The sequence below is a fragment of the Ostrinia nubilalis genome, chromosome 9, assembly GCF_963855985.1.
Source record: "Ostrinia nubilalis chromosome 9, ilOstNubi1.1, whole genome shotgun sequence".
Lineage (NCBI taxonomy): Eukaryota > Metazoa > Arthropoda > Insecta > Lepidoptera > Crambidae > Ostrinia > Ostrinia nubilalis.
Genome location: NC_087096.1, coordinates 5,887,487 through 5,914,941, shown reverse-complemented (window position 1 = coordinate 5,914,941; position 27,455 = coordinate 5,887,487). Strand labels below are relative to the sequence as shown.

The window sequence follows — 27,455 nt, the reverse complement described above, 5'->3', positions numbered from 1 at the left end:
AAAGTACATGAATATGAAAATGTCTCCTTTTTATTTCGAACAAGCTTCGAGCTTTCATCTAAGCGTTGCCTGCCTGGAAGATATGGCTTTTATACCTTAGATTCCGTCTGGACTCTGGATAGTGCTAGAAAGATTTTCTTCGTATCATCATAGTTAATTTTATAATACTAATCTATCATATTCCAAATCTAAATTACTAATCTTACTACGATGTTGCATTAATTGACCAACAACTAATTAAATCAATTGTATCTCGAAGCTAAATAAGACATTATGTCCTGTAGAGCCCGCAGAGCCATAGCTCAAATCGGAATTATCTATTTTGCATAATAGCCCAATGTACAATGTAATGTGCAATGCATGACTAATTAATTAAGTAACGATAACATATTAGATGATATTATAGAGTTTACAGGATTGCCTGTCTTTTAGTGCGGACTTTCCTTCATGGTAAGGCATTAACGCCCGTATTCACAAACATTACTATAAGGTCTCACAGTGCGCGTGGACGCACAGGGTAACACTGAACACACGAACCATTCACAGAGCTCTATTCAACGCTGTATGTTCGATTTGGTGCTTCACTTAAGCAAGCATCGTTTGTGAATATGGGCGTAAAGTGTCTTTTTCTGACGCGGATTTAAAATTTAAATCGTGCAGATTTAATCACATTTTTTGCCTGTTTCATCTGCATCGTGCCTAAATCTGCATCACAGGAAAAAGTATGTATTTAGATCTGAAACAATTTGTTAATCATAAGTTTATACAGGAATTAGTAGTACCTGGTGGGTCTGGCGGCAATTTGGGCATCTGGTGTGGTGACGCGCGATACGTGCCGCATGTCGGCTTCTCTGCGCTCGTAGACACGCGGGCTGCAGCGCCGTCGCTTCTACGAAGCAAAAATACACTTTGTTTACTTAGTCATTGAGTTCATTTTAGGTTTAATGGTAGTTCAGTCCGTGTGGTGAAGTTTGGTTAAGTAAGGGAGAAGTTCACAGAAGTACAATTTGCTTACTTTGCTTCGATTTTCATTGAGCTGTACAACCTGCTTGTCTCTAAACGCTGACTACTAAAGACTATTAGCATAGTCAAATGGAGAACTTCGAGCTATTATGTAGTTCAGTCTTGTAAGGTTAAACTGAAATAGGTCACTAGTTGATCCAACGTAAATCGTCTAAGGTAATTTTTAAAGTTATGTAGAGTTTAAAATCCATAGACAGAAACTCGTAATTTGACATTATAATAAAACAAGTTAGACAGATTTTTCAAAAATTAAACCTAGGCGCAGATTACCGACTTTTAGTTAGCCGATAGTTGGGCCCGATTTTAATTTGTATGAAGAATCGGCCAATACCATCGGTGTAATGTGCGAACTTCCATAAATGCCCATACTGATTAACTGCCCGACTAAACTATCGGCCGACGAAAAATCGGTGGTCTGCGCCTAGGCTAAATGTTTATCAGCTTTTACGAGTATGTCACAGGAGGCGCTCTGTCAACTGTAGATACCTACATTCACTCGTGTAAACAATGGGGCAGGAGTAAACGCCGTTAAATGGGACAATAACAATAAAACTGCGTTAAACCGCGGATAAACTTTGTTACAATCGGCGGGAATGACCAAGAGATAGGGGATTTCAAAACAAATATCAGATTAAAAGATTTTAAAGGCAGTACTCAAATAAGTAATTCATTTGTTTTAACTTATGCGAAATTATTTATCAACGACCTACTTAGGTCAGTTTTTATTGTGTACCTACCCATATTTTAATATGTGCCAGGTATACCTACCAAATTTCCATATAGGTAACTTGAGAAATAAATTCCCACCTCTCGTTCCCACCACTGCAACTCCTGTGTAGCCAGGATCTACAGCTTGACCGCCACAAAAACCCAACCAATGAAGGTCAAGTTTGTCCCGGGGGAAAGTTAAACTGTCATTGGACCCGCAACGAAATTAATCAGAAGAACATAGGAGGAGTTCGAAATTAAGGTTCGACTTCCCTCCATTGCAAAGCGGATGACAGGTGACAAACAAAGGTTTAAAACCTTTAAGAAAAAGATTATGCACCACGGACAATAAATTAAATTAAGGGGGCCTATCTTATGAGCAATTAGCAACTACCTGCCAATAATATTTTTCACAAAATCGCTTAAAAGCACGGAAATTTTTCCTTGTCGCGACAAGATCGGTGTAATAAATTGCGGAAACAGATGTATGTTGTATTGAATTAAGCATTATATCACGTTCATGTTTCCAAAGATCACACTCCCACAAGATATGATGGGCAGACTGCTCATGACTGACATCATCAGTGGAACACTCGCAAAAAGGAGACGGAACTAGTTTGAATTCGTGAAGTTTATGTTTAAAGTTGCCATGTCCCGTGAGGAACTGCGACGAGCAATGGTCGATTTCTAACCATCGCCTAGTTAGACGTTCGCGTACATTCGGGAAGAATTTATATAAGTGACGCCCTTTGACTGACGTATCCCATCTTTTTTGCCATTCATTAAGTAAATCTTCTTCAACGACTTCTCGGGAATCAAATAATCGACTTATTTTAGAACGATCGCGGCTATTTAAGAAATCGGAGGTTATATTTTCCCTTGATGCGAAGTACATAGCCGCACGCTTTTGTACCTCTAAGTCGACCGGCAGTACACCAGCCAGGACTGGCAGAGCCTCCGTGCTCACAGTTCTGTAAGCTTTGCAAAGAAAAATCAATGCAAGGCGTTGACTTTGGAGTAGTTTCCGTCGAGCGGCTCCTATAGTAGCTCTGTCAGCCCAAACTGGTGCACCATAGCAAATGGAGCTTAAATAAGTGGCCGAATATATTACTCGGAGGATTTTAAACGTTAGACCCCACGTCGAGGTTGAAATGTGACTTAAGGCATAAAAGTTCTTTTTAGCTTTTTCACCGATCTGTTTAATGTGCTCGACAAAACTAAAGTTTTTCTCTAAAATTAGTCCGAGATAGCAAACAGATTCCCGTTTTTTAACAGTTATTTCATTGAATTTAATGCGAGGCAAAACTTTAAGATTACCTTTTAATAGAAGCTGATAAGTTTTGTGAGGGGCAAACTGCAAACGATTCCTGTCTCCCCATTGAGATATTAAATTCAAGCATGTATCCGCTAGATTTTCAAGCTTTGATCTAGTGTCAGCCTCTATTAAAAGGAGACCGTCATCAGCGTACCCGGTTAACGAACAGCCTTCGGGTAATGGTAATGCTAGAAAATCATCGAAACCCAAATTCCAAAGGTAGGGCCCTAGGACCGATCCTTGGGGACAGCCGCGCGTGAGCACCTTTGATTCAGCATGATGGCCGAGTTTTAATTTAGTTGTACCGTTACAAAAGTACGAGTGCAGTAGTGAATATATATTACTATAGCATCCACGAACTTTCAGTTTTAAGAGCAGGATCGGCCACCAAGCATTGTCGAAGGCACCTGAAATATCGAGGAATATTCCTACAACGTACTTTGCCACCGAGGACGTCACTTTTTGTCTAACAGATATTACTGCATCTGCAGTAGACTTCCCGGCGGTGAAGCCAAACTGCTGCTCGTGAAAAATTGGACCACCCGGTAGCAAACGCGGCACTACTAATCGCTCTAACAGTTTACCTAATGAGGGAAGTAATGTAATAGGTCGGTACGATTTAGGATCTTCGGGCGGTTTGTCACCTCCCTTTGGTATAATTTTAATAAATCCGCGACGCCATATACTCGGAAACACGCCCTCCGAGATACAACGAGTGAAAACATTAAGAATATCCGTTCCGGCTGTTTTACACGCTGCTTTAATCATTTTATTTGATATTTTATCTTCGCCCGATGCTTTGTTTAAGGGTAAACTATTTACTATATCGTAAAACTCATCAAGGCTAGGAATAGAAGACACAGGCGACTCAGGCAGCACCGCAATAGCATTTCTGACGTCCCGATGATAATCGTTATCGTCAGACACACTATCGTCGGGTATAAGCGCGTTAAGAAGAGCACCTGTTGTTTCCTCTACACCCACCGTATGAGTGTTGTTAATTTTTATGTTAGAAATATAAGCAATATCTAATTTACGGTTAGCTTTGAATTCATGATATATCGGAGACCACGGACCCTCTTTTTCTAATCTCTCGACTGTTTTCCGCAGTAACACGCCCTTGGCTTTAGTTACAGCAGCTCGATAATGGGACCTGGCAACCCTCAAAGAACATAAAGCATTTTCATATGCATCCCCAGTAACATTTGCCTTTCGAAGTGTGTTAAGCTTACGGCGAGCCCGGCGAAACTTCTTCCTAATTTCTACCAGCGATTCATTCCACCAATCACATCTACGTACACCTCTAGTTGGAGCGCGACCAATCGCAACATCTGCACAATACGTAAAAGTATCGGACATAATTTCTGCACTATCAGTCGCGCTCAGGTCGGCACGAGTAAAATCTTTGGCATGAGACGCAAAAAGAGTACTGAAAAAAGCCCAGTCGGCCCCACGACATTTATATCTATAGTTGTTATTGCACTCATGAACTGTGTCTTGTCGCGACATTGGTTTAAACTCGTACACTATCAAGCGATGATCACTACAAGACGCGTCGGGGAGGACACGCCACCTATCCAGCTGGACGTCTGCGCTAGAAAGCGTGACGTCAATATGAGACTCGCCCGTTGGGCTACTGTAGGTTGGTGGTGCATTAGGGGTGTTGTGAATAACTAAGTTCATTTCAGCTATGAAGTCTTCCACGGCTGAGCGACGCTCCACATCAGTCGAGCGGAGCTTGCCGTGCCAAAGTGGAGATGACGCGTTCGCGTCAACTCCAATGATAACCCTACGCCCTGTTAGGGACTGTAATACAAAGCGTAGGTGGTGTAGATGAGGCCCAACCGGGTCAGAATATTGAAAGTAACAACTCACGACAAATATGGAGAAGGATGGGGAGGATACTTCCGCAACAGCGCAATGCGACGAAGAAAGGTTGGCAATAGACGTTATTGTGAGTGTAGACGCGCGTGACACATAGATACCGGCGCGTGCACTGTTATTAATTTGAATAGTTTTGCAGCGCACGCCGACACGCTGATATTGTTCTTGTACTAACACGAGATCTAAGTTGTATTCTACAATAAGGTAACTTGAGAAAGTCATATATGATTTGTTTACAGTACACCTTTGACCTTTTCAAAATTGACAGACATCGAATTGGAGATAAATAAATTAGAGACTCGACCTAAATAAAAATAAAATGAAAGGTATTTTTGTTTTTGACGAAATTCCGGTTATATCGATGCTTCAAAAAGAGTGACGTGGGTCGATTGACGCATAGCGTTTTTATTGGGTTTTGTATTTTTTTTAAATCTCTGCAGATAAAAAATGGAATATAAAACGAGAGATACAACGCAATGCTTATTTCATTGGAATTCACTGTAACAAAACGGACTACGGCATATCAGTTTACTAACTGAGGTACTTTAGTAGTCTGACGTGGACTCACGTAGATGTCATGCGAGTATCTTTATCGACCCAAAAAATAACTATTCTCTTTCAATTACTTTAATGCAACGCCCATTACATGTTTTACCCGGACCAAAAAGTCTGTAATAATTCGTTACGTACTTGAAACGTTTGTGACACATACATAGTGGGTAGGGTCCTTTAGGTTTTGTAGAAATCGTGTTGAATTGCTAACCAAGGTCACTTTTTTCGTCAAATCAGATGGCGCCCAACGCGTTGTTACCAAAACGCAAGTCATCATTTCGTCCTAATTTTGAGTGTCGATGACGTCACACATTAAAGCCTTGACAAGGGTCGATGGACTCAGAGCCCTGTGTCAGCGTGTCGCCGCCACGTAGCGCTAACTCGAATCCAGACCCTTTTATTGAGTGTTATTATATTACTCGGCAATATTTTATTGTGTCAATAAATATTTTTGGATAACGAAGCAGTGTTTAGTCAGACGTGCTAATAAAAAAGTCTAGTTATATTATTATTCAGTAGGTAAGTGATCAAATTATTACTAAAAAACATTTGACCCATTCAAAAGAGAAATTGGGCCCGGGTTTTATTAGGCCATCCGTAGGCAACGTGATGAGCTCGTACACCTCCCGTTTCACTCGACATTGGTCTGTTTGGCAATAAAAAAAAGAAATAAAAATTATGCAACACTTACCTCTTTCGCCTTAACAAGATGGCGAGTATTGTCAATGCAGCCAGGGACAGCGCTGCACATAATGCCAGCAGCAGTGCCAGCTCCTCAGCGGTTGCTGGGAAAGGGGCGTCCACTTCTTCAGCGAAGCCCCCTTCGGAAGGCAGTGTGGTGAACTCGTACACCTCTCGTGTGAGACCTGCTTCGTTTGTAGCTCTGGCTGCCACGCGGTATCTTGAACCGGGAGCTAGACCTAAAATTTCCGAAAGAGTCATATGCGTCGTTTTTAAACCGACACGCATGTGGCACATCCCTAGTGCGCCAAAATGGTAAAATTATGGCAAGCATATTGGGCATATCAAATAGTGATTTAATTACAACCAGATACCATTAAAATGCTTGTCTAGAGAGGAGAGAAATCGTTTATTGGTTCAGATATTAAGGAACAATATCATAACCAGTCTTATTTTCAAGACGTTTTATCTTACGTCCTAAATTATTTAAGGTTAAGTTGCCATTAGATAATGACACTCACTAGCTATTCGATTCATAAACTTGAACACAATGTCCACGCGAGTCAAATAGAAACATATTCAATTGCATCTGGTAATGCAAAAGGCAAAGCCCGCTCTATGATATTGGATTTACGAAATTGACGGTTTCCAACCGCGATAAATTGGCTATTTCACTTATCCTAATCCGGCAGCCCGCCACTATCCGATGATAACTGACTCGAACAATTTGCATTGCATAGTTGGAATTGTCAAGTAATCTAGTTCACTCTGGATTCAGGTCTCGACAGTAATTTGTGATTGCATTGTGGAAATAATTCAAATGCCAGGAGAGATGTAACGATCGATTCACGATGTCAGCATATCCATGGAGAGAACCTTTTTAGCTTGTTTGAAGAGGCGACAGTGATGCATAATTTTAATATTGAACTCTCATTTCACATTTATTTATTTGATGGGATATACAAATTACTTTAAAGAAGAATGATCACTACAAAATTTATCTACTTTAAAATTACTTGTAACAATTTGTTATCGAATTTAACGATTGTGTAACCTGGTTACTCCATTTAAGCTTGTTATTCCAAGAATTGATTACGTATTATTTTAGGGACTACTTACCTCCCAAAATAACTTCACCGCCCACGGGGACGTCCCTCGCACCAGCTACGCCTGAGCCAGCCCACTCCAATTTCAGAGTGACTGGGGCACATCCTCCGTCACTCCATACACTGGTGTCGAACCTTGCATGGGTGGCATTTGTTCTTATCCACCTGGAATCTGGAGGGGCAGTGGGAGGGCCTCCAGAGGTACGAACAGCTAGTTCGGGGCCTGGTGGACCACCGGCTGTGCCGTAAGCCTTGTAGGAGGACCCACAACGGAGACCCGTTAGGGTTACAGGGCCAGGGTTTGCGACTTGGATCCGCCATTCACCCTAAAAGACAGGAATTTTCTGAAAATGCTATAATCCGGGCCTTTTCAAGGCGAGAATGAATAGGCACTTACAGGGCAGATATGTACCATCTTAGACTGCATCCCACTTAACATCAGGTGCGTTTGTGGTCAAATACCTGCCTTGTTATGCATAAAAAAAATCCTTCCCAAAGCATAAATAGAAAAAATAAATGCGAAGAGAGCCTACTTATAAAACATGGACATATGTTATAAAAAGAAGAGTAATTTATAAAACTAGAGTCAACTTTTTATAAAACTTTAATTCAAATTGATGACTTTGAAATCGTACCTCTGGCGTTGCAAGTCTCCAGTGTACAGCAAACGCTTTTGGCAGAGCATGCCCTGGCGCCCTTGGGGCTGGTCTTATCTCTAATTCTAATTCCCTTGGTCGAGCTTCCATCAAAGCCAGCGTAGGAGGGGCCGGTGGCCGTAACACCACAACCCGCCACGTCACCGAGTCCGACCCATGGGGATTCTCCGCCACGCACGTGTAATTATCGGCGTGCGATAAATCTAAATCTAAAATATTACAAAAATAAATAAAAGAGAAGTAGAGACAAAAATAACAAAATTCGTAATTGAATCTAAACTTCCAGGAAATCTGAGGGCCAATTAGCAATCAACTCTTAAAAGTTTGACGATTTTGATTAATGTTTCAATATAAAAAGTTTCGGCGATTGCTAAAACTCATAATTTTTCACCTTTTTGCGAAAAATTAAGACTATTTTTTAATTTAAGGCTTGATAAAAGATGGAGTTACCACTCCGTGAAGATATTATTTTTTAAAATAAATAAATTAATTTTTAGTAGAATTATGTGTATTATTACTTCGTATTAGCAAAGCATCCCCATCCAAGTGAAAAGGTGGGCGCGGATGTAGTGGACTCCCCCCTCTGAGCCATCGCTTCGCTGGCGGGGGGGAGCCGCCGACCACACACCGCAGCGATAGTGATGTACCAGCCGCCCCCATTGAGAGTCCACCGAACGAAGATATCCTCGCTGGGGCTATGGACAAATGGGGGTAAGTAGAGTCAAAGCTATAATAGCGATGTTGTGTAATGCTAATATTCTGACTATTACGAAATATTTGACATTACTGTGTTAGGGTAATTATATTAAAAAATTGCTAGTTTTTAATAAAAATAATCAATAGTTTCAATAACAATAATAACTAATTTAAAATTCTATAAGTATTGGATATCGACTGACGTCAGATCCGGCAACTGGCTTCGTCGATTCACTCACTCATTCAAGTTCTATTAATCACTTGTTTGTTCACCTTATTGCAATTCGAGCACCGGACAGTCAGTCGCTATCCAACCTCCGCCGTGAACAGACGTTTCGAGGAAAGTTTGTGAAGTGTTTTAAAGTGTTTAGTGGTGAAAATACTGCTCGAGCAAATCCAGGTAAGTTATTTTTTATTATTTTTATTTTTTAGTATTAGTGATTGTTAGATTTTATATTGATCAGTTTGGTAATATTCTCGTGTAATAAATACTTATTAATTACACATAATAGTATTCCTGAACTTAAAATTACAATGCAAGATTTAAATGCTTACTTACCTAAGGCACTAGTTTGGCAAGCAACGGCGGCAGAGGGCGGGCCCTCCCCAGCTGCGGTGGATGCCCTCACCCAAGCCTCATACGTCCTCCCCGGCCGAAGTCCACGCAAAGACTTCATACATTCCACCGAGTTCCCCTCACTCTCAGTACAAGCGTTCACTCTAGTCACGTTTGGTTCTTGGGACCTAGAAATGTAGATTTGCTGAACATTTTGCTCTAGAGACGGTTACTACGAGGATATTTTATTCTAGTGCCTAATAAGAAAGAATTTTATTAAATTTTAAGATTCACTGAAAGTTATGAAAGTCTGAATTTCGATGCCAACGTAATGTCGTAAATTGTCTGGAGTTTTATTAAATATTTAGATACAATTTCAGATATTGAATAAATTATAGTTAGGATCCAAATAGCAAGATGCAAGACTATCTCAAAGTTCCAAGTTGTCTATGAAGAGTGACAGAGACTGATGGTACTTAATCGCTTAATGTAATAACCAGACTTATCGATTCTAGGATTGTTGTTGCCGCACCTTGATCGAAAACGGGTTAAAGTGCTTTCGAGGACGAAGATTAATTGCTGAAACTTTCATTAGGGGAGTTAAAATCTTAAGTTTTTGGGTACGATCCTCACTTTAATACAAAGAAAGTCCTTGACGCTCATTTTTGGCTCTGTTGAAAATATTATGTAACTATATTGAGACCAAAAACGGCCTAACCGATTGTTTCCATTGAAAAAGACCTCTATCCAATCTGTAGAGTAATCTTTACACCAATCCCAAATCAAATAACAAAGAAAGATCCCAATCACCCATTCAAACTGCAATAAAATACGCTGGAAACACTACCATTAGTAACAGTCGAACCAATAAAGTGTAGTCCACTTACCCTGATAAATCCTTGACGTAAAGTGTGTAATGCGTTAATTTGCCATTGGGCTCCGGCGGCGGCAGCCATGAAGCCCTTAGGGCGCGTTCGCTCAGCGCTATCAATTTCATACCACCTGGAGCGCTCGGAACTAGAAGGGATTGCAGAAAGTTTTAAGTAAAGTTTAGTAGTTTTTCACGGGTAACTTAAACGATTTTTCACTTAGTGATATTAAAAATTCTGATTTGTAAATTGTGGAAATTTTGATGTTATTTGAATAAATAAAAGCCAGAATAAAGTTGTCGAAAAGTCCTACAAGTTATGATGACCCAAAAAATATCTCAACATCAAAGACAAAAGATATATGTCGTCATCAACGCACTCCCCGAGATAAACAGGCAGTTGATATTATCGCTGGTCAATATATTGACATCCCTACTTTTCAAAATGGCACAACACGACTCCCCAATTTATTAAGGCAAAGAGGAGTGATGTCATTAGTTATAATGATAGAGTTAGTTTGATTTGAGAGGTTCAATTATTAAATCTTACAACAAATAGAAAACGAATTCGTACTCGGTTAGAATTGGAGTGTTAATAATCGTTGTCTTTTAATTGTTGGTTAATGCTGTCAGTAAGCCAGTGACATCCAACAGTCAGTATTAAATGCACCCTTCTCTTAACAAAGGTAAATCCCCAGTACTAACCGTCTTCGTCAGTCCTGCACACCTGCGGGGCCGACAACGGCCCGTCGCCGGCCGCGTTGTGCGCCCGCACTCTAATCTCGTATTCCGCGTACGATGTTAATCTCGACACCGTTGCTTCTTCGCCCTAAAGGGAGAGTGTCAATACGTCAGTTGTATGAGATTCGGTAACTGGATACGCTAAGGGACGTAAATTAAGTACATTTTCAGGTTGAAAGCATATTCTAACTTGCCAATTTTGTCAGCAAAGAATTTCGTGGTGATCTGCTAAAGGGTCTAGTTATGTAGGTCAGTACCTGGTGATTAGATTTGAGCCATGTGATCTTAATCGTGTCTTCATTTTTATGGTCTTACCTGCACGCGCAAGTAGGCGTCTTGAGATGGCACCAGTGGGTCTGCATCGCGTCTAGTGTACTGCAGGGTGTAGTGTGTGATGAGACCACCCCTCGTGTCCATAGCAGGGGGTCTCCAAGACACTCTCAGAGAAGTAGACCCGCTCGAAATACAGCCCACGCCTTCAGGACCCGCGGTTGGTGCTAAAATTTAATTGCCTATTAATATTTGTTTGCGGGAAAGTCCCTGAAAATGAAACGGAGCCTTTCCTATAAATAACGAACCCGCATAAGCCGTTAAAGTACCATCGTCAGATACCTATTGTATCGATGTCGCATATTTTAGAGCAAGCATATCGGGTAAAATATGGGTAAAATACAGTTTAATATTATGTTTTAGTCTTTATGATAAAATGATATGATATGATAATGATAGCTGCCTATCCGTTCTACGAGATTTTAAGCTTCGCATATCCGTAACTAAGTTGGAACGTATGAGCAGTATGAGTGTTAAACTAAATAGCAAAGAGAAACTTGAAACTAGAGCATGATTTTAGACAAGCGACTTGTTTTAAACAACGCGTCGACTTGTTCAGTTCGGTGCGAAAATGAAGATTTGATATTTTTGTCATAAACGAAACTTCGACACGTAATATTTCGAGCAGTAAAAGTGCAACAAAGGCAATGTACAAAAGTGCTATCAATTTGTTCTGAATCGTTTGACCTAGATCGGGAAGGCCACAGTCCAATTAAGCCATTTTGCATTTTGATGGGAAAATTTACGATCTGAAGCTACGCTCGTCTATAGGAAGGATTTATTTACGTGGCACTGTGACAAAACTTTCTAACGCCTTGTTGGACTTTGTGGTCGTTATTGGACTTTCGAGGGGTGTATTGATATTCATAAAACCCCCCCTTTTTAAAATTCAGCTCCAGGATGTAATGTTATGTCCAATTGGATAAAACTTTTATTTGCTCAGTTCTTTTAATGCACAGCTAGAAGATTTGAAATTACTTCGGAATAAGCTTTTGTCTTAACTTGAAAAAGCCTTCTTATTATAGGCTTGCTTCAATTTGTTTCGGAGATATTTAAAGGAAAATTTCTAATAATTGTAATAGCCGAAGAACTGGCTCTGTGACGAATATTGGAGTTACTGTGGATATTAATCAAAATAATGGCAATGTTGAATTCCTAAATAGACCAAATTAAAGAACATTTTAAATTACAAACAAAAATACGCTCAAAGCCAAACAAACTTACGTGATTCCAAGGTGTGCCTATAATGTGGCGGCGACAGTGGACCAGTTCCAGCTGCGTTATACGCTCTCACTGTGACTCCATACCGAGTGGCAGCTTTGAGGCCTCTGATAGAAGTGCTGGTGGCATCAGCACTGGCTCCGCTTTCTGACCCAGGCCCTTCTCCGACTGTTCCTTTGCCATCTTCAGAAACTTCCCACCAGCGGATAGTGTATCCTAATAGAGTTCCGTGCCAGCTTTCTCTAGGTGGTGGCTATAAATATTTGTTCTTTAAGTAATGCCATTTTAGAACGCAATTAATAGCAAAATAAAAGTGGTTCTTACCAGCCAAGTGACATGAAGTTCTCGAGCTCTTAATGCGCGGACTGTGATATCTCTTGGTGCCCCACCGGGTGCTAATAACAAATTATCAGTTCCAAGATAAATGTAACAAACGTATAAAGCACTTCACGGATATTCATGAATTTTGTGAAGGTCCATAAATTCATCTCTTTATTTCAAACATGTTCTTTTTATTAGTAAATTGTGTAGCAGATAATAATATTTCGTATTTACCTTCCTCTCTCGTAGTGAAATGCAGGGGTGTTGTGTACGGCGAGGCGCCTACATCGTTAAAGGCAGCCAGTCTGAGTGCGTATCGTGTGTCAGGCGATAATCCGGCCACCGTAGCTCCGGCACGCCCGGGCCCTTCAGACCTAAAGTATAGCGAATTCTTGACATACCGAATACTTTAGCCATAAAAGAAGCAAAAGCAAGAAAGAACAGGACTTTTTAAAAACAAGAAAGCACAACTAAGGCACGCGAAATTGGCAGAGCAAATAATTTGGGGAAAGTGAATTCAGAAGTTCCTTAGTCAAATTCCGTTGAATCTTTGTCTTAGAATTAGTTCTCCAGTTGCATAATTTCAATTATGTTGTTAACATAACAACCAAATTTACTAACACTAATTCCCGACTGGGATTGAAATCTCTAGAGCATTTTAATATTCATAAGCCAAGTATAAACTTACGCGACATGGAGTAAATCTGAATTAGCCAATGTTAAGTTGAGGACTTCGGGTGTGTCCCATGTGTCTAGAAGAGCGGGTAGCGGGGCGTCGAGCGGAGCGTTTGCGAGGTCCCGGGTCAATGCCCTATATTGGAGAGAGTAGTGGGAGACCATTGCGCCTCTGGCTATCCTCCAGGTCACACGAGCTCTTCGTGGCCATACTTCTGATACTCGAACTTCATCCGGGATGTTTGGACGTTCTAAATTCAAAAATAAATATTTCCATTAGAGTAGGCGCACACCGTTGATTTTTATAGTTGGCCGATAGTTGTGCCCGATTTTAAATTGTATGAAGAATCGGCCAAATCGAATCGGCGTAGTATGCGCACTCCCATGCCCATACTGATCAACTGCCCGACTAAACTATCGGCCGACGAAAAATCAACAGTGTGCGCCTACTCTTATTACTGTTTCGGGGAAAACAAAAACAACTGAAAAATGTAAATTGTTCGTACCTTTGACAAACAATCGAAATATCAATTCATCAGTGCCATAGAGATTCCTGGCAAGACATTTGTATTCACCAGCATGCTCTGGGCCTGCATGAGCTATGGTCACCTCAGACGTAATTCCTCCGTTTCCCGTGTCTCTGGTTTCTACGCCTCCAGTACCACTAGTAAATAAAGAAATACATATTTTACATAATTTACTTATCTACTTAAAGCTATTATCTAGGTACGTAAACAATAAGTTGTCTAATTGTTTCAAGCTATTCTAGTCATAACTGTTACATTTTTCTTACTGCAAAGCTAAAGGTCTGGAATCGTGGGTCCAATGCAGATGAATTTCTGGCTCTCCTCTTACTGAACAAGTGAGTCGAGCGGTAGATCCTCTTACAACCCATCTTGTTTCACCACCACTGCCTCCGCGGCTAAGTTTTGGTGGTTCTGCGTAATTAAAAAATACTGTCAGATTTAAGAAACTCCAAATCAAAAGTATTCCAGTCAATGTCTTATAACGTACCTCTAATATCAAGGTAAAAGGTATGATGAAGAAACGAATGCTGAACGCGCGCAGTACACCGATACCATCCTTCATGTTCTGGTGTGGAGGCTCTCAACCAAACTGTTCCATCCGTCAATACAGCACCACCACTTGCATCTACTGGTTCTGTCTGGCCCCATAGAACATGACGCCAGTTTTCTCCATCTAAAGAAGTATATTTGAAATAAACGTCTTACTTTGTTGAAATTAGTTCATTATTTTATCTACTGTAATCGAAACGTACCTGAAGAAAATTCCCAAGAAATTCTAGGTGTTGGTTGTCCTTTAGCAGAACAAGGCAATAGTAGCGAAGCCCCCGCTGACACTGAGGTGTTTTGTGCACGCCACATCCACGTTGGTGCCTCTGTACGGAGAAACTGTTTTATATGTTACGCTATTCAGAGCCTTATTGCACGTGATTAAAGTAAATCTACTTCATAAATACCTTTCACGACCAGCGAAGCACTGTGACTGACGGTACCAAAATCATTAGTAGCTTTGCAAGTGTATTCTCCGCTGTGAGCTGATGTGAGATCTTGGATAATTAAAATCGTAAAGAAGTCCATATTTTTTTGTTCAACCTGTCCGACAAAATCCTCAATCAATTAATACTCGAAAATCATTATTGAATTAATAGGAATAACAAAAATGGTCTTACCTTCAAAACAGATGGAATGGGTAAGTTGTCTTTATGCCATGTGAATTGTATAGGTTTGTCTCCAGACACTAAGCTACATGTTGCCTGTGTACTACCTCCAACCTCAAGTTCTTCGGGGAAATGGAATGATGCTACTTTTGGCGGTTCTGTTAATGAAAATGAAAGGTTAGGATAATCTTACTAGCTATCAAAAGATGAATTACATAGGGACTAATAATATTTCCTTACTGTGGACGTCAACGCGAACCGTTCTTCTGGCTAGCTCTCCACTTTCTGCTCTTACTTCGCAAGTATAACTACCAGCTAAAGAACTTCTGACAGAACTTAATCTTAGCATTCCTTTTTCATCGTTAGAATCTATTGATTCCACTAAAGTCCCGTCTTCTCGACGCCAAACCACTTCTCTGGAAATTATAACAAAGTTTGAAACGTCAGTAATAATATTTTATATCCTCCTTAAAGTTTTTGGTTACTTACTTTATGGGGTATCCAGAATAAGGGCAATACAATGTCACATCAGTATCAGTCTTGACATGTATTGCTGGCAAATATCTTATGTTGGGTGGACCTGCAAAACCGTTGTTTTTGTTAATCGAAATAAACACTAGTCAAACAAAAAACAGCCCACGGTACTTACCAAAAACGTTCAGTCTTGAATAATGAGCTTGTGACCCTTTGGAGTTGGTCGCATTACAACCATATCTGCCGCCTTCATCGGCAGTTCGTATAGTTACACTAAGAGTTGAAACTATCGCTCCTTCTTCTCCTCCAGGAAGGGCTTCTGCTCTTGTACTTACTGTGTACCTGTAAAATTTTATGGGATTAGTATCAAAAGCAGCTTAAGATACCAAGGTATTTTAAAATGTTCATACTTGTCCGGTGCTGCTGGCAACGGTCTATCATCCAAGCTCCACAGTATCCTAGGTGGAGGAATACCAGTGGCTGCACATCTTAGAGCAATGGTTTGTCCTATCCTTGCTACTGCTTCGCTGAATGTCGAAACCAATCTTGGGGGCCTGTCTGAAACGCGGTATTGATTTGTTAGTAATTGTGGAACCTAAAAAAGAGTTCTCTAGAAAATATGAATGAGAGTATTACCAGCTAAAACAACTTCAGCTCCAGCAACAGCTGTTTCAGTATGATCATGTGCTGTGCATTGGTATAGTCCACCATGGTGAGGTCTGACTGGCCCAAGGGACAAGCGTGATTGAGGAGCATGAAGTGGTCGACCTTCGTGTTGCCAGCTAAGTGTGACTCCTCCACCTCGACCACCATGCACTGAACAGTTAAAATGACCGGTTCCACCTGTACCTAGCATCTACAGCAGCAAAAGATTGGAATGAATGCTACGCAGATAATTTATTAATAACAACATAACCAGACTAGGGTGCCCGCCGTGATAAAATCTCGATATCGATGATTTTAGGCGACAAATGTAAGGGCTTATCGCGTAAAATCGACAAAATGAAAGTTTATCATGGCGTGCATCCTAAGCCTACTGGTAAACAAGCAACTTACCAAAGGGTTAGGAGAGACGGTTACAGTCAGTGGCTCATACACAACCAACCGTACTATAACTCTCTGTGAAGACTCCGGACCCGAAGAACAGGCGTATCTCGCTGCGTGATGTTCTCTAGCATTTGGGAAGATTAATGATCCTCCTCTGACAACTCCTTCTGTCGTGGCTGCTGCCCAAGTCCCGGAGGCATCCTGCCGCTGCCAACTGACGTTTAAATTTGCTATACTATGCATCTATTGAAGCCATTGATTTAATTAGATATGGCCCGGGTTACTTTTTGATGACTAAATCGAAATCGGTTCTATAGAGCTATAAATAAAATTTTTAACGCCTTAAATTGGAATTTAGCCAGGGACATATCTATAAAATAAATCAATGTAAAGCATACAAAACGAATTCTTAGAAATTTTATACTAGTACCTGACAGTGTGACTGGTAACATGACGCATTATACAAGGTATTATCACAGTATCTCCGAATCGAGACTCGATCGAATTTAGTTCTATGTTTTCAAGCCAACTGCTATCTGTTGAAGAGAAAAATCAATTAAATTACTTTCTAAGTAATACTATCTTAACCACTCAGCAAAATTAATTTAGAGTGAGCGAGTCATTTAAATTAAAAAAAAAAACTGATTTTGCCCACAAAAGTAATGTTATCTACCTTTACCTGTGATCTTAAATTTTTGAAAAAATATGCTAAATCTTTTCTTTCTGCAAACAATAATTTGATTCATTTATAAAAATCACGATTTATGTATGGCTCACTTGTGGGGAAAATTATTGTTTGCAGAAAATTATAATAGCTCTTAATAACGTGAATCTTCTAAAACAAGCAGATATTGAGCGCTGACACAAACCTAAAGTTACCAGCAAACTACTGACCTACTACCTACGTAATTTCCATGCAGAGAACAATCTAAGTGCCCTTACCGTCTGTCGTAAGTTTCAAAGGCGGACTTGGAATGTCTAGCGCCACGCAAGAGTAATCAGCCTGGATATCCGCCTGTGTCAAATCCGATCCTAGTAATAAACCCCCAGCTCCAGATATCCAACGTGAATCTGAAATGTATGTTCATTATCTAACAATGCACTATTTAATTATTTAAGAACATTTGAAAATTTCGGACGTCATTTGTTTTTCTCTAAACATTGCAACTCGTTTACAATTTTATTTTCAAAACGAAACAAAAGAAAATCGCATTTTTATTTTTAAAAAGAACACTTTTGGCCTGGTTCGAAAAACCTGCCAGGCTTTTAAAAAATATTAAGTCCACAATAAAATACGTACGAGTTGAGTGGCCAGTACGAGCTGTGCGACTATTAAAAAAAAATGTTGTTCGTATTGTTAAAACATTGTTAGCGGAGTTCTTCGATAGTGGAACAGACAAAATAAGGGCCAGTATCACCGATTCTTATTGCTACCAAACGAATAAACTTTGCCGCTTTTATGTGACTTTATCAATCAGATAACTCTATCTGACACCTTGTGAAATCACACTGTAGTTTATCTGACAGATAACACCTTACTTCTTACATTAGCTTACCTGTTCCCAAATATCCCGATGCCAACGGGAGTCCATCTTGAAGCCAGGATACGTCCACCAACCCAACCTGAGGTGATACCTCGCACCGCAGCACTACCGAGCCCCCCATTTTAGCGGGGGTCAGTTGCCGAGCCGTGTGGGATAGCACGTTGTCTTCCACTGATAAAAATGAAAGAGAAAAACTACGATTGTCAATTGTTTTTAATTGAAATTGAAAAAAAAAAACCATTTTTTTAATTTTCATAGGTAAATGACTATGAAAGGAGGTTATATAATTTTCAGCATGCAATATTTTATTTTCGTGTAATGTGTTGTGCAATAATTATATCGAGAACTAAAGAGATCTAAAATAGGTTTCGTAGAGTTTGTTATTTCATCGTATAATGCGAATAATTGCGATGTCGTCCCCACTCTGTAATATTAGCGATAGGTAATACAAAACGAAGACTTCTCAAAAGTTGCCAAAGGAACAAAGAAAGAAAAAAATAATAAATAAAATAATAATTGCTTTGGACATGGCTTTGTTACTTTCAATGTCGGAACCAATTACTTTAAACCTTCTTATTTTTGCCATTTCAATTTCGGGGCCTGTTTAATTTCTTTGTAATGTGGAAAAGATACGTAATGAATTTTCTTTTGAGTATTTCGGGGAAGTAATCTTCAATAACTTTCATTTCGAAGAATATCACTGAAAAGGTAAAATTGATTTAACCTTTTCTGTGGCTAACCTAGTAAAAGCTTTTAGGACAGTAAAATTAGGAGCATTAAAGTGAATAAAATTATGCGTAATTTTGTTTTTCATCAAATACCTACATGTCGAGAAAAATGATAAAAGACTATCATACAACATTATTTAAATTTAATATTGCATAATTTAAACTTACTTAATATTGACATGATAAGAAATGGGGTGATATTTTTAGTATTTGCCTTTATTAAGTAAACTCCCTCTGAACAAATATGCAAAATAAGATAAATATTAGATAAGGTTGTTTGCATAAACAGGGCTAAATGTAAAACACCAAGGAACAGACGTAGCGCATAAATATTTCAACATCAAAGTGTCGAAGGTACTTCTTGGGAACTCATCTCAATGAGAATAAGCTTCCATTTGTTACCTTTCAATTCTCCTTTTGTACAAAGTTTGATTGTACAAGGAAATATTAAAATATGGTAAACAGACTTTTGCTGACTCGGGTCTCGAGAATCGAGATGTTATAGTACTCGAGTTGTTCTCGATCATAGTATCGGATAGGATCTCGTTAACGATAGCTCAGACAAGCTTACACTTTTTACAGAGGCAAGTTTTGATTGTTAGAGAAAACTATAGTTAAAAGATAGGCTGTTTAGGCACTCGAAATTAAATTAAAATCAAACAACGAAACTCATCAATAACAAATCCGATAGATTTGTCGCAATGTAGGTAAGTTAATTACTTTGTCTCTTATTTAAGAGACAAGTTTAAAACCAAATGAAAAATGTTGGTTCCCTTTTCCCTAGACTTAAACTCAGTCATTTCACGATTCACGACGACATTAAGTACTTAAGCGTTGTGCTAAAAATATCCAACCGTTCTTCAACGGAAATTCTTTATTATTTATTCCATTACTTTGTTCCCAATTTAAATGGCAGATTCTAAAACCAAATTAACAACTTGAAATACTTTGTGCCCAAACTTGGCGTGGATCACTGCCGTGTGCACTGTGCATACTGCATAATTGATATCTTAACACGTCTACATATTATCACGAAACGATTAGCGAAATTAATGAAGGATCCGTACCGTAGACATGTGATTAGAAAAATCGACTTTGCTTTTTAACTTAATTTCTGGATTCGATATCCAGGAGCGGAGTGAAGAAAAGAATGGTATTTTCTTTCATGATATAAGTAGTGCAGTTTTCACCATACTGATTTTAGTCCAAAGAAAGGATTTTAAGGAAATTATTAATATAACAAATCAAAACATTGTTATCCGCTTCGAAATCTTGTCCACAATATCATTTGATCATTATCCACAGACTCCAAATTATTGCCATCCTATAAACAATCGGCCCTCAAAAAATATAGCAATATAGCTACGGGTCGAAAGCTTTATATATTTTTAATAAGGAATTCCTATAACAAGCATCATTTTTCCGAGATGGGACATAATGTCGCTCGGTCTTTAATTAAAACTTTCCGAGTCCCTGGTGGAAAAAGTAATTGGACTGAAAATATTCATCTTTTCAAATATCTCAATATTTGGGAACGCAAGGGGCCCGTAGATAATTATGAAAATATAAGTACGGATGAGTTTCACTGTTTATTCTATGCTAAAGTTTTTTATCTTACTTCTATCTTATATTCACAATATTGACCTAAAATCTATGTTCCACTGTTTTTTTTTGAGCGAATTAGGATGTGTCAGTCTTAATAGTTAAAATCTAACAGAAACGGCGATATTTTAAAAAAAATACTGTAAATACTTTTATATGGATGAATGTGGGACCAAAGCAGAGCAGGAAACCGTGGAAATTGGAAAAACGACGGACTAATTGAGGGTAATCACTTCGCTATACTGATAGCTGTCATTACGGTGTCCCTCTTGTAGGTATAATATCATGATTTTAATATTATTGGGAATTGGGATTTTGGAATTTTTAATATTTACGTTAATATTAGGACATGACTTTTCGCTTTCGCTTACCGGGTTTTCAGTAATATTAATAAATCTAGAACATGAACCCATTAGAGTCCAGACTGGTCATCGTGTACATTTCCAATTAGTAACCGAAACAAAGAGAAAAGGAAATAAAATAACTATTATGTTCCTTCCCGTAGTAGGTACTGTTTCCAACTATTTTTTAATCTGTTTTCTTAGTGGATGGAAGAAACCTAATGATCAATTATTAATTGATTCAACTACACAACATAGATATTCAACTGGAAAACTATAAAGATAATAATATTACGAAACCCTCCAAACGCAAACTATAACTCGAACTAAACTATAAATATTGATGAACATATTTCAACAATAGACAAAAATAAGTCAAACTTTCAAGATGCAAAGTAGATAAAGGAAAGTTGCTAATACCCGTAAAAGTATTTCAATTTCTATCTAGCAGATCTAAAAGTTTCAAGTTCGTCCCACGTCAGACGGGTCTCTACCCTGTAACGCCTTAGCGTGGTTTCGAGTCTATCTGTCTTTGTCGCTCATGCTGGCTTCTCGCCTTGCGTAAGAGAGATGAAAACACGGAACGTGGAAAAACGCTGTAGAAAATAGCCCCACTGTAACGGTACAACAGCTTGCCTGCGAAGGAACATCATTCAACTTAGTGGAGATAACTTCCCTTTATTCCCGCTCGGGAAACTGAGCAACTTTTAACAAGCTTTAATAAAGAATATCCAGTCGTGTACCTAACGGATACTTTCTTAGAAACGGTTCGGGAATGAAAATAAGGTAAAAGGATGCTTCTAATACGACTTCTGAACGCTTTGAGGTTTTTAGGTTATTGATACTGTGCATCTTTTGTTCCTTGTTCATACTTTACACGTTGTGAAAAATGTCTATGTAATTTATGTAATGGTAATGATTCTGATGACCTTAGTTATTTTATTAAAGCTGAAAGTTTGTCAGCGCATGCTGCTAACTTAAAAAAGTAAGATGTTGGTGGGCCCTCATGATGTTTGGGTCAATGTGCCTTTGGCAGCTACCCTAAAATACTTGTTCGGGTGAGGGTTTGGAACTGTCAAAATTATCTAGCTCATAAGGAAAAATCATGAAATTATTGCCGAAATATTTTAAATAAAAATCACCTTTTATGGTATGCGTTCATATTGTGCTCTGGCGTTAACTGGATCTTAGTCCACTATTTTACAACTAAAAACCTTAAAAATTATCCCAGTAATTTGAGTAGATACTGTAAAAAGACTATTTGTTTCGTTATGTTATGACAGCACGCTCAAAACAATGCTAGCACTTGCTCAGGCACCCTGAGTCTTCGTATCGAAACTCCCTTATGGACATGCCCAACAAAAGGAAAGTTGGCCTGTTACGAACTCACTCTAATGTCATTTTTAATCCCTTAATTAAAAGTTTTCCGTGTAAAAAACTCGGGAGGCCGTCGGCTGTTTTTCATTTTATTCCATATTTCCACGCTGTAACGGAAAGTTAATTGGTCCAACTCGTCTCGAAGTTGTAATTTGTTTTGCCCTCTCGTACATCTGTTTATTGCAAGACTGTTGTTTGCCAGTTTTTATAATTTTATTTCCATTATATCTCGCTAAATGATGCCGGCCCGCGTCAATGGTGAATGTAATTATGCTAACTCCGTTGTTCCATCTTGTTACATTGTTTTATCTGGTGTAAATAAATTACCTCGCTCTGGACATGCTAATTCGCCCATTACAAGTTCATGGTATGCTAACCAGGCGGGCACGATTGAACAGCGAAATTACAGGAAAGTAATTGAATATTCTGCGATAAAGTTGCGGCCTAAAACGTTTTAGCGCCATTTAATCTTGACTTTGAGACTTTGAATAATTTATTAACACTTTTATGTGCTTACTTATCATTGCTCTCGGCTCTATTCCCGTATGGAGGTTCATGAATAATGCGCGACATCTTTCCTTTACATATTAGAGCAACTACAATGTTTTTATTATCTTTGTGTATCAATAGTAGTAATAATAAAATAGGTTTTATAGTTTTAGCGACAGAGCTCGATTCACTAGGCTCTAATCAATAGAAATTATGCTAGGCATCCAAAAGCCAGTACATGATTTACGTATAAATGTGATACGTGATACATTGGAGCGTCAATTCTACTTCCACTCACCTGGTTGCAGCAGCACTGGCCTGGATAGCACGGTGCCGGCGCGATTAGAAGCCCTGCACCTCAGGATCGCTCCACCACCACCACTGTTCGCATCCAAGAGTGACCTTCTTGCGCCCAGCACCAGCTTGCCGTCTGAGAGGACGTGCCTGTAGACAAAAGAAAAAGTAACTTAAAGTACAATTTTAGTTTTCTTCTTCTCAGTCGGTACACTTTTGTCAGAGTGGTCGCGGTCATCATTGTGAATCACGATGAGTGATGTTCCGCGCAATACTACTTCCACTTACATTGTGGTATTACAGGACTCGAAATAGATATTTGGCAGACAAAGATTCCGATGATCAGCAAACAGTTTCGTATTTACCTATTTGATAATAGCTCTACATATTAGATAAGTACCTACTTATCTTTCAGGAACCGGTGAAACTGGCCCAAATCTCATGCCAAGAGAGATGAAACGGTTTATGGGTATTATTTAGGGTATGATTAGTTTGATATTTGTTTCAATTCGTCAAGCTAATTTTAAACGCACGTTTTTGTTCAGACTTGTTAAACATTTATTTAGTTATGATTCGTAGAAGTATTATTTCTATTTTTTTACGAATAATTAAGTATAGTATAATCTGGCGCTCATCATGACGTGTAACAAGTAAAGACGAGATTAGGTGTGTATTTTATTTATTATTTATTTTTATTTTTAACAAATTCTATTCTAGCGTTTCGACTACGACTTACAAAGATTTCTCGTGTTTATTTTTATTTTTTCGTGAAAAGAAGTATTTTCCGTAATCTCTTCAGTAGCTTTGAGATTACTGAGAGACAAACGCGACGGTAGACTTTAATTTAAAAATGCCTGAATAGTCTGACAACCTTTTTCACACCACTTTTATACAAAATGTGGCCAAAAATGTTGTAATGAAAAGTTGAAAACCATTCAATGACATGAGATGAAACCTTTTGATGACGCTTCAAGGCTATTATTGAAAATCAACGATGTGTACTGCTGAACTTTTTTTTAAAATTTAACCAACTTTTTTATTGTTTCCCGTCATCGTATTTTTTTTATTATTGTGTTTTATACAAAACTGAAATATGCCAAATTATGTTATGATCATTTGCGACCGCCAAAATTATAAGGACGCTAAGTTCATCAGACATAAAACTTCACCACTCCACTCAAATGTTCTGAGCCCTAAAGGCGCGTCCTCACATAATGAGAGTGAATGATATGTAGAGCATCGTCAACCTCTTTGCAACAGTAAGTTTTACCTTAAATTGGCGGAAGTAGGAGCTTTATTTATAAGATCCTCTGCGCAAATTAAAATTAGAGCAATATGGTATCGTTTTTGCCGATAGTTCTATCATGAGCACACTATGTCGAGCGGGCCTTCTAAGAAAGATCGAAAAAGATATTTTCGAAAATGTTCCCTTGTCCAGCCTCACAGCTCATTCTCACTCACGTACACACTCAAATTCTCACTCAGATAGCCATAATCTAGTGTGAACGAGCCCTTAGATCCTCCGTATCAGCGCAGCGCAGCCGGGGAACTAAGTTATAAAACAGTTATGACGGAGAAACTTCATTTCCTAACTTACCACGTTCTGGCAATTTGACGCCGGGGCGACACCTCGTAATACAAGTAAGAATTCTTATACTCTTGAAGTGTCATCATAATATCATATCTAAGTACTGTCCTTCTTCTTCTCAGCACTAGCCCAAATATACCGAATATCTTTCAATAACCCTATCTATAGCAGTAACATAATTGCTTAAAATATTGAGAAACTCTTTAAAAAATCAATAAAATACTCATTAGAAAATTATACTTACCTGCTAACAGTTTTCATTAGGAACCTTAACATAAAACTGTCTTTACTTGAAAAAATAGCTAGATTAAAATAAAAGATATTAAGCTTTATATCGAAAAAGGCGTTGGATTAAGACTTCTTACGTTCTCATAATGAAAGACGACAAAAAGATATATTGCATCTTATGTCGTGTTATAACTCGTGTATGTATAAAACGAGACATCTATCACCCTCAACATATCTTATTATTTCTGTGTGCTGATCGATCAACGCCAATTTTCTTCTGACATAAACATCATTTCATACATTTTATTAAGAAACTCAAAATTACAGAGAAACCTTATTTTCGCTCCATTATTTTAGTGAATACTCTTTGAATAAGTAAATATTATATTAGGATCAAAACAAATTGAAGAATGATGATTTAAGTTTATTACATAATTATTTCATTATTAAATTGGCATTTGATCAAATTTCATTAATTAACAATCGTCATTGATGGTAAAAAGGATAATCAAATCAAACATTCGTCAAAACAGTGGCAGATTCAATTATAGACGATGGCACGTAATTTTTTTTCTACAACGTGCATGTACTATACCAACGGTGATTACTTAAATAGTTGTAACAGAAACGATAATGTTTGATCAAGGGGTGAATACAGTAATATCATATACCTACTAAATGTAGAGTTCAAAAATGGTAACTAAACCAAGTCGATACGTCTGAAGTCGCGAATGGCCCAAACTGCGACTATACCGAACTGATAATAAACCTCCAACTTCGCAGGTAACAGACTTTGTCGCTAGTCAACAAGCAACGCCGCGATGGCAATCGGGCAGGGTTCACACTTCACATTGAATTTTAAGCTTTAAAATTGTTTATAATCATGTTTTCTAATAAAAGGAAAAAGTTGTTAATATGCCAACCCATAGCGCCGACATGACTTAACTGAGACCTTGTAACAATAAATAGTTATGGTATACTAGTAGCCGCCCGCGACTTCGTACGCGTGGGTCCCGTTTTACCCTCTTAGGCTGGTTTTAGTGTCACGCAGACTGTCAGTGCGGATCGCTCCGCACAGCCGATCTGTATGGAGTTGCTAGGGAGCGAGCGGTTCCTCCGGACCGCATTAGGTACCTACTCTAAAACGCTCCCTAGATGTTCATACAGATTGGCCGTGCGGAGCGGGTCCGCGCCGGACGGTCCGCGTGACACTAAAACCAGCCTTAGAGGTGGAGTTTCGTAAAATCCGTTCTTAGTGAGCACCTAAGTTCTAAAAGGAACCCCCATGCAAAATTTGAGACTCCTAGCACTTGTCAGTCTGTCAGTCAATCAGTGACTTTTCGCTACCTATTTTGTTCAAAAATCTCAGCCATTCTGTGTTTGTGTGTAGGTATTTTTAGATAGAGAATCTTAAGAATACATTTATTTATTCCTGGTTATGATAAATTGAATAACACAGAAAAAGCTTTTCATTAGTTACAAGAATATTCAGAAAAAATAATAAATAGGATTCAAATTACGAAAAATATGCGGAAAGTTTTCTTCTGACATCTTATATTTTGTATGGGATTGAAGGACTCGTAAGAACTACTTAATATATTATGCTACAAAGTTGTCCCTCGCAAGATCCAAGAGGGATATTATTACTCCTAGTGACCTCCGAAGCCATTGACTCGAGATCAAACCTCTCCATATGTTGAAAACCCTACTGCCACATAACAAGTTCGTATCATGGCTGAAAGATCAGAATTCGATCTTATCCCTTTGATATAAGGGTCACAGATGTTATTACCCTTCCTTAGCTGTTTGCCATGCGAAAACTTTGTCCCATCGACGCGTGAAGGGAAGGCAATACTTTGTAAAAATTATAATATTTAAAATCGACTTGAATCAATACAAAAGTAAATAAAACATTATTGTTTGTGAACACAATAGTATGGCTTTAGGAACAAAACGATGATAATAATATGGACTTTCCAAACATCCGTTGTAAGGGATCGATTTAGTTTTTATTTTAGTAGGTTATTACTTAATATCATGGCGACAAAGAAAGCTCAGTACCGTTGCCTACCAAAGACAGAAAAAATCGAATCTCAGTTTTCAACTGTCCGATCATCTCATATCGATCACGAGAGCAAGAATATCGATTCGTCGATTAATCGATTGTAGATCGCCATCCCTACTACGAGTAGACCCGAAACAACGCGTCTAACGTGTTCCGAACCAATGTTCATTATCATATTCCTTTGTATGTAGTGTCGAATGCGAAGATTTGCCGTTTTACGACCACAAGATCATTTGTGGGAAAACTTGAAATAGCAGCGAATCGCATTTTTATGTGCTACGTGAAATGTAACGTTACTTTGTTACGTCGAAGATAAGAAATATGTATGTATGTTTTTGGTTAGCGAAGGAGGAGGCTGATATTTGTTCATAAAAGAAGAAACCTACCGGGTTACATTTTTGGATGTTAGCATAAGTGACTAATTAACTATTATTTGAAAAAAAAAAGAGGAAAAGGTTTTCCCCGATAATACACCCTTGTATTATTGTTCTTTTCTTGTAACAGTAAAAATGTGCATAAATAAATAACACCAAACCGTTGTTCTTTTTTAGGGTTCCGTATTTGTAGGCACTGAATACGCTCAACACGACATCACTGCTATACGTCGAGTATACTATCAGATCGATATAAATATTATATTGTACTCTATAAATACCACATTGAA

General features: G+C 38.6%; 1 protein-coding gene across 1 annotated transcript in view; it reads right to left on the bottom strand.

The window, feature by feature from the left end:
• The window catches only part of LOC135074824 (cell adhesion molecule Dscam2-like), a 34,663-nt gene that overhangs the window by 1,028 nt on the left and 6,180 nt on the right, over nucleotides 1-27,455 (bottom strand). Inside the window, exons 3-31 of the mRNA XM_063969205.1 lie at nucleotides 22,915-23,060; nucleotides 18,092-18,250; nucleotides 17,478-17,606; nucleotides 16,966-17,071; nucleotides 16,545-16,749; nucleotides 16,138-16,304; nucleotides 15,899-16,042; nucleotides 15,664-15,830; nucleotides 15,504-15,594; nucleotides 15,255-15,430; nucleotides 15,027-15,172; nucleotides 14,814-14,949; nucleotides 14,613-14,732; nucleotides 14,348-14,533; nucleotides 14,127-14,271; nucleotides 13,840-13,997; nucleotides 13,347-13,584; nucleotides 12,893-13,032; nucleotides 12,662-12,732; nucleotides 12,341-12,590; nucleotides 11,102-11,283; nucleotides 10,751-10,874; nucleotides 10,065-10,194; nucleotides 9,181-9,365; nucleotides 8,444-8,620; nucleotides 7,905-8,134; nucleotides 7,283-7,595; nucleotides 6,174-6,402; nucleotides 783-889 (exon numbers count right to left, since the gene is read on the bottom strand). Of these exons, the coding sequence (XP_063825275.1) occupies nucleotides 783-889; nucleotides 6,174-6,402; nucleotides 7,283-7,595; nucleotides 7,905-8,134; nucleotides 8,444-8,620; nucleotides 9,181-9,365; nucleotides 10,065-10,194; nucleotides 10,751-10,874; nucleotides 11,102-11,283; nucleotides 12,341-12,590; nucleotides 12,662-12,732; nucleotides 12,893-13,032; nucleotides 13,347-13,584; nucleotides 13,840-13,997; nucleotides 14,127-14,271; nucleotides 14,348-14,533; nucleotides 14,613-14,732; nucleotides 14,814-14,949; nucleotides 15,027-15,172; nucleotides 15,255-15,430; nucleotides 15,504-15,594; nucleotides 15,664-15,830; nucleotides 15,899-16,042; nucleotides 16,138-16,304; nucleotides 16,545-16,749; nucleotides 16,966-17,071; nucleotides 17,478-17,606; nucleotides 18,092-18,250; nucleotides 22,915-23,060 (4,757 nt within the window). The remainder of the gene's footprint in view (nucleotides 1-782; nucleotides 890-6,173; nucleotides 6,403-7,282; nucleotides 7,596-7,904; nucleotides 8,135-8,443; nucleotides 8,621-9,180; nucleotides 9,366-10,064; nucleotides 10,195-10,750; nucleotides 10,875-11,101; nucleotides 11,284-12,340; nucleotides 12,591-12,661; nucleotides 12,733-12,892; nucleotides 13,033-13,346; nucleotides 13,585-13,839; nucleotides 13,998-14,126; nucleotides 14,272-14,347; nucleotides 14,534-14,612; nucleotides 14,733-14,813; nucleotides 14,950-15,026; nucleotides 15,173-15,254; nucleotides 15,431-15,503; nucleotides 15,595-15,663; nucleotides 15,831-15,898; nucleotides 16,043-16,137; nucleotides 16,305-16,544; nucleotides 16,750-16,965; nucleotides 17,072-17,477; nucleotides 17,607-18,091; nucleotides 18,251-22,914; nucleotides 23,061-27,455) is intronic.